Here is a 7,500-nt window from a genome sequence, read left to right as displayed (position 1 = left end):
AGAGGGGAGAGAGGAGAGAGGAGAGGAGAAGAGAGGAGAGAGGAGACAGGGGAGAGAGAGAGCGAGAGAGAGAGAGAGAGAGAGAGAGAGACGGGGGGAGCCATTAAGGGCCCAGCAGCAACACACTGTCAGCAGCACACATCAAAGTGTTTCCCTGTTGAGTCATGGCGGCAGGAAATAGCACGGTGGTGACATGCCCGTTTAGGTATCAGACACTCCTCCTCGCGAAAAGTTGGCAGACGGACCTTGGCACGCTGGTGCCAACGATACTACCACCGATGTTGCCACACGTTGAACACAAGACATTTGTTGTGTTTATACTGTACTGTATATCTTTGTGGGTGTTTGAAATCTTTCACTCAACAATGCACGAAATCAAAGCGCATGACTGGCTTTAAGATGGCCGACTATTAAACATTGGCTCGGCCTATGATGAAAAGGCTCTCACAGAAATGACAAACCAAAGCCCCGCTATTAGCATCAAGATGTTGCAGTGATAACTGAATAAAAAACTAAGTGATAGGGCACATGTTGTCAGAGCCAGTGTGAGAAATAGTATCTCATTGCCATGTACTGTGCTACGGAGCTGTATACATGTACGTAGCAAAGACGGGCTTCAGGCGTAAGCTTTGTTGCTAGGGTTCCACTAGGATCACACTCCTACAATGCTTACTTCCTGTTTTGTGCAAGTGCTGTGGAGAATTGTGGTCAGCCGCTTAAAACAGCTAACGCTATTATTCCAGGCACTTAAAGAAAGCTAACACTCGGCAGGAAAGAAACAGCATGCCTGGGTGCATTGGAGACTAATAGCAAAGGCCTGCTTGCAAACAGACATTGTTTTAGAATCTAAAACAAACATTATGCTAAATGCACAAGCAACATTTAAATGTATAATAATTTCTCATTAATACTGATCTGTGTGAAACTTGAAAACAGAAAAACCTGCAATGAGAAAAAATACAAGTTGACTATATAAATTGACGATATGGATCTTATGGGACAACAAAAAGTCAACATGCTCGCCATCATCTACACATATTCAACATTATATACGGCAGTGCTTCCTGCAAACTCAGTTCAAACAGCAGTAGCCCACACGGCATGCCAGTTTCCAGCAGCTCCGAGGACTCCTTCTCACCCTGCCTGACAGTCAAATGAAGGCATGCACTCACTCCTGTGGCTTTGTGGAAACTGAATTAACGACCTAGTACCACCACGGCCTACCCTGCTGGCCAACCCAGCAAGCTGAGGCCTGTCTTTGTGGTCCCCGCAGCACACACAATGCAAACGTACAGTATAAACCCCGGTTGACTTACGGCTGGCAGAGCTTGACCAGGTCCTGGTCGGTGGTGCCGGGGTGAAGGCCACGGATGTACAGGTTAGTCTTGCTCAGCTGTTCCCCTCCGCCAGCGCTGCTGGTGCTGCTGCTGTTGGTGTTGGGACTAGGCGGCGCCATCTGATGGCTGGAGGACACATAGGCCTGCTGCGGAGAAGGGGGAAGGTGGTGTGGATGGGGTGGGGATGGGATGAGATAAGGGTAGGGGTAGGGGTTGGATTTGGAGTGGGATGGGGAGGAGAATGTGGACGGAGTAGGGTTAAGGGTGGCATGGGGGCAGAGAGACGGAGAGAGAGAAAGGTGAGAAGTGTCGGACAGCAAATGTAATGTACTCAACAGAATGACAGGGGTACTGGAGTGCACTGCACTAATGCATCCGTACCATCCGTACTATACAGGCAGTTGCCCAAGGGTTAAGTCCGGCCTGGGTCATACTGTATCCCAACCTCTACCCCATGTCTCTCTCCCACTCCCCTGTCTCCATCTTTACTACTCTGTCAAAACAACTGCTAAAAATCCCCCAAATACTTGCACACAAAATAAAGAAGGAATGTCTGGCAGTTGGCACAGGCACTAATCGCATGTCTCACACTTGCATGCTGATAACTTCCTACATCTATGCTCTCTGTTGCAGACCTGCTCTGAAGACGGATAAACCATTAATACATATTTGATCACAGGAGGTTTACAATAATTAAAAAAAACCCTTACATTTCACGTGGCTCTGTGCAAATGAAGCCAAATGCTTAATAGTGCACAGAGGCAAATACCAGACACAAGTTGGCAATGGATAACTCTCCTTGACTTTAATAAAGACCGCTCCAGTGCCTACACACATTGTTCTGACAGGCAGTACATCGACCATGTCACCATAACATTGAGGTCAAGATCCCTTAAATGTTTCCATCCCCATAGGTATGCTGTATCTAGAGCCAGCCGCCATACCGCTGAGGTGAGAAAAACACAAAAAAAATGTTTGTTCAACTATATTCGCATCAGCGTTTCGCATCCAGAGAACTTCACGCTCAATACTGTTCTCACTTGAGTCCTCCTCAGTAACACAGCCGCCAAGTGTGAAATCAATGGCATAAACGATTTCCAAGATATGTGAAAGATACAAACGCACGTAGACATGCACGCACACACATACACACACACACACACACACACACACACACACACACACACACACACACACACACACACACACACACACACACACACACACACACACACACACACACACAGAAAGAGAAAAAGAGAAAGAGAGTGCGCGCGAGAGAGAGAGAGGGGGAGAGAGAGAGAAGTGATTCTTCAAATTTATAGATGGATTAATGTGAGCAATAACAAGCTTCAACATCAAGCTCCCTGCTTTTGAAATGTCCCACCAGGCCAATGCATTTCTTCAGTCTGAGTTATTGCTAGCCATGAACTTACACGTTTCTCCTTCGTCTGCACGGCAAAAGTCTGCACTCAACTCAACACCTGCTGAACTTTCCTGAACCCCTCTGGATTTGAAGCCACTTATCACAGAGCACATCCATCAGATATACCGAGGGTGACGGACAAACCATGTGTTTTTCCAAGGCATGTTTTTTATTTCTTTTCAGAAATATCGCAGTTTGTGGTGGCGGAACAATCTGTCCACCCATCTGTCTGCAGAGAGCTTTGCACGCCTCGCCTTGTCTCGCCTGAGAGCTTGTGGGGAAGAGTGTGGAAGTTTGGATTTAATGTGATGCTCGTCTTCAATACCAGCAAAACCAAAGCCATGCCTATCAACACCAAAACACCAACAATTATAAAAATAGAGGACCAGAGCTTGGAAAACGCAAAGAGTTTCATATACCTGGGAAGCACCATTCATAATGATGGGGGGACCATTAAAGACATTCAGAACCGGATCAACAAAGCCCACGCAAGCTTAATAAGATTAAGGAAAATATGGAACTCAAAGCAATACACCATCAAAACAAAACTATGACTATACAAAAGCTGTGTGATATCTACTCTGCTATATGGTGCAGAATGCTGGAAAACCACAGAAGGCGACCTGCACAAACTCTCCACCTTTCATACAACATCCCTGCGCAAAATCCTACACATCTACTGGACCCAAAACCATCTCCAACAAGAAGCTACTCAACATCACCCAGCAAGAAGATATGCAATACACCTTCAGGAAGCGCAGATGGACCTGGATCGGCCATGTACTCAGAATGGAAAGCAACGCAATTCCAAGAGTGGCACTGCACTGGACCCCAGAGGGCAAAAGGAAGAAAGGGAGGCCAAAGATGACATGGTGCCGACCATTGAGAAGGAGCTCCAGCAGCACCATCAAAGCTGGGGGACCATCGAGAATTTGGCTACAGACAGACCGAAATGGAGAGACTTTGTTGCTGCCCTATGCGCCGAATGGCGTGATGGGGTTAAGTAAGTAAGTAAGTACCGTTTGTAAGTAAGTGATGCTCGTCTACACTGTAAAAAATGAAGGTTCCTCAAAAATTATTTAGTTGGACTGTGGGGGTACCTTAAAAGTTGTCAAAAGAACCTATACGTTGTGGGAAGCGCCACAATATTCCTTATAGAACCTCAAGAGGTTCTTCCACAGTGACAATAAAATGGTTCATCAAAGAATCTTTGGGTTCCTGCTGGGTTCTCTGAAGAGCCTTCAAGAAAACCCTTTTGTCACATATAGGTTCCTCAGTGTGGTTACTAAGAGGATCGATATTTAGGGGCTCCTCCACAGTGACAAACTGAGGGTAATTCGTTGAACTTTTAAGTTTTACACTATAGCAGTCATGAAAAGCTTAGTCTTCCCCAGGGAAGCCAACAAGTGGGACAAATGGGTCAATCGTCCTGGGCCCAGGGAGAGAGAGAAAGGGCCCAGAATTGGGTACCCCTTACCGCACATTATGTGTATTGAGAGGGGGGCCCTTTCAGATGATTTTGTCCTGGGCACAGCCAAACCTGTCAGCGGTCCGTGTCTTCCCTGTTCCCTCTCCACTGTCCCCTTGTAACTCACCCACTCACCCCTACATGGTCCTGTGTGCTGTAACTGGCCCAATAAAACCATGTGCTGTTGGTTAAGATTACACGCAACAATGCAGGGTGTTGGCGCATGACTGTGGGCGTCTGTGCTCTGACCTGTTGCACTGCTGTTCACACATCCATATCCACAGCACGCACGCACACACACACAAACACACACACACACACACACCTAACCACATGGTCCCCCCCCTGGCCTCCCAGTGACCTCTGCGTGACCTGTCCCCGTTTAAAATGCTGACTGAACGCGAGAGTGGCTGCTTTAGCACAACGCTGTGAAAACAGCGTGCTTGCTGCATGGTGTTTGGAGAACCTTTGGTGGCGTTAAACGAGAATATGAGAGGCGCAGGGCCGGAAAAAAAAGAACAGATAAACAAGCAGATTTGACCAGAGTTTACTCTTCGTTGCCACACACCACTTCTGCTGTTCCAAAACCGTGGCATAATGCTATGATTCTGTTCTAGAACACTTCGTCATGTGAGCATTCCGAGCACTGCAACGTCTTTCAACAACTTTTTTTCTTTTTCAAGCTTGTCTGGACACCACAGCAGCTTTGTACACAGCAAAAAGCAAGGTGCGGAGACATTTTTTCTTCGAGCAAACACACCAACTCCGCAGCCCCTGCCAAGTTGCTTTCATGTTTCTCCAGCGACAGCAGAGGCAGCGTCTACTACACTACAGTAATCTGCAGAACAATCCCTCCTTCTCCGAGGTTGGGCAGCATGCAGTCCCATTGTCTCCCCTTACAAGTCTAAGAATACCATGCATGCTGACGTATAAACATGACTCGGAGCCTTCAGGCCAGTCGGTCGGTCGGTGGAAGTCTGGCGACTGAAAAACAAACGGATGCTGGGAGGAGAGAGAGGCGAGTTCAGCTCGGTCCACATTCCAACACTTAAGTTGGAGCTTGGAGTTTGACTTTTTCAGTTGGAGACCCATGCGTACAAGGCGGCCACTGCCTGCCTGCCTTGGTCTTGCCTTGCCTCGCCTCAGCTTTGTGAGTCAGAGGAGCCATGGGTGGTGGTGGTGGTGAGGGAGAGGTGGGCTGGGAGGATGTGAGTGGTGGAGGATAGAAAGGCCTGGGGCGATGGAATGAGGGAACTTTAGTCAAAGTCGCCACCAACAATGATCCCTTTCAAAAAGGGTCCTCCCTGGCTGTCTACTCCTACTCCTACTCCCACCCCCACACCCCCCCTTCCGCTACTCGCTGGTCCAGTGCTGTCCACCAAAGCCAAGGCCGACTAAAAGCCTAGCTAACGTATAGGCCGTGCTAACCCTCCTCCCTCTGTGACCGGCTGCTCCATGTGAGTCTGCACTATCGCAGCAAGGACATCAAAGAGCCAACGAGTGTTGAAGGGGAGGGAAAGGGAGAGGAGGAGAAGAGGAGGGAGGAAGAAGAAAAGGGCATGGAGGGTGGAGGAAAGACAAAATAGGCCTCACTTTCAGGTTGCCAATAAGCAGTTTGCTGACTCTAGCCAAAGGCTCAGCTTACTTTCACATCCCTTCTCTCTCTCTCTCTCTCTCTCTCTCTTTCTCTCTTTCTCTCTCTCTCTCTCTCTCTCTCCCCCTCTCTCTCCCTCCCCTGCCCCTCTCTCCCTTTCTCTGTCTCTCTGTGTGTCTGTGTATGGGGCCGAGAGCAGTGTGCGTGTACGGTGAAGGAGGGAGACTAGAGCCCCCACTTCTTCAAGCCTATTGACTTTGGTCTGCTTCTGTCTCTGACAGGCATTATTAGGTCTTTCCCTGGGAGCCGTAACGGAGATTCTTCAGAGAAAGTGGAATTAAGTGCAGGGATGGGGCCTAATCCCCGCTCCAAAAGAACCCTGCGGAACATAAGATTCTCGATGGGTCATGCCGCGGCGCCTCTTGGTTGGTCGGTGCGGTCAATGCCCATTGTGTTCGGCCGTGAAAATGTTTTCTGTGAGAAGAGCGAGGGAGAAATTCAAACCCCAAAACATTTGCTTTCCAAAAGGAAAGTCACTTCAATCCAATAATCAACAGAGCTATCCCTGAAGTGAGAAGTGTTGTTATTACTTCAAATCATCTGGCCCTGGGAGGGTTTGAGTAAACAGTGCCTCACGCCATGTCCTGAGGCTGCTTCAATCCAATAATTAAGATGATTGAATAATCTATCCTGAAGTGTGACGTGTTTATTCTTCAAAATCCACACTTGGGTGGATTTAAATAAAAAAACAACAACAGTAATTGAACAGCCACATCCTGAAGCAATGTTTTAGACCACTCCCATCAGCCCTTGTGCCAGACAGCGCTACGATCGCCTTGGAAACCAGTATGGTGTGAATCGCTGGAATGCAGAAACAACCCACCTCAGAAAAGAATTACATCAAACCTTCCGCTATGTTTCTGCTTGAGCAGCAGACAACCTGAGGGAAGAGAGTTGCAGGCAGCAGTGCTCCTGGACAACGACGGGAAATAAAACTATACGGCCGAGTTAAACAACCCGTAACCCAAGAGCTCAGCCTAAAGGAGCTGGGCAACTGCTTCCGCTAACAGAAGTAAAACTCATCCTTCCTCAGACACAAGGTCTTGGGAGACGATGGACCAGCAGAGCAGAGGAGGAGAGTAGGTGAAGGAGCAGAAGGAGGATATGGGAGTCTAGTTCAACACAGCACTTCATCATCAAAAAAGTTTCCAGATGAAGTGCCTGGGTGTGCGTCCTTGGCCAGACTATCATGGTTACTGCCCTCACAAAGTCCTGTTTAGTTTCGGAAAAAAGTGCTTTGTCTGCACAGAACTTGTTACTTTTTAAGCTGTAAGGAGGTTACTGTAATAATTCAAAAAGAATATAGGCTAAAGAGATGACACATTGTGTATGGAGAAATTACACATAGGATGAATTCACACTTCTTTATTAAAAACAATGTCTGATAATATACCCTGACAATCATTTAGTCATGCCATACACCTAAAAATGTAATATACCGTCGCTGTCTGGCAGACCTTGTATCTCCACTTTTCATTGTCTTTCATTTATGAATTTATAAATCACCATTTTCAGAATAAATAATCATTTCAACATTAAAATTGGTTATTAAATAATTCATAATACAGACATTGTCATGGATACTGACACGTAGGACTGATTTATATTTTATAAT

The 7,500-nt window shown here is 47.2% G+C and overlaps 1 protein-coding gene across 2 annotated transcripts in view; it reads right to left on the bottom strand.

Annotated features, from left to right (window-relative positions):
- LOC134462695 (RNA-binding motif, single-stranded-interacting protein 2-like) overlaps positions 1 to 7,500 on the bottom strand; it is an 85,825-nt gene that overhangs the window by 56,745 nt on the left and 21,580 nt on the right. The window contains exon 2 of one of the 2 annotated variants that reach the window (XM_063215840.1): positions 1,317 to 1,483. In XM_063215840.1, coding sequence (XP_063071910.1) covers positions 1,317 to 1,483 — 167 coding nt within the window. The remainder of the gene's footprint in view (positions 1 to 1,316; positions 1,484 to 7,500) is intronic. The other variant, XM_063215841.1, reaches the window with a different exon arrangement.

The sequence above is a fragment of the Engraulis encrasicolus genome, chromosome 14, assembly GCF_034702125.1.
Source record: "Engraulis encrasicolus isolate BLACKSEA-1 chromosome 14, IST_EnEncr_1.0, whole genome shotgun sequence".
Lineage (NCBI taxonomy): Eukaryota > Metazoa > Chordata > Actinopteri > Clupeiformes > Engraulidae > Engraulis > Engraulis encrasicolus.
The sequence above is the reverse complement of the archived record's forward strand: the minus strand, read 5'-3'. Positions and strand labels throughout refer to the sequence as shown.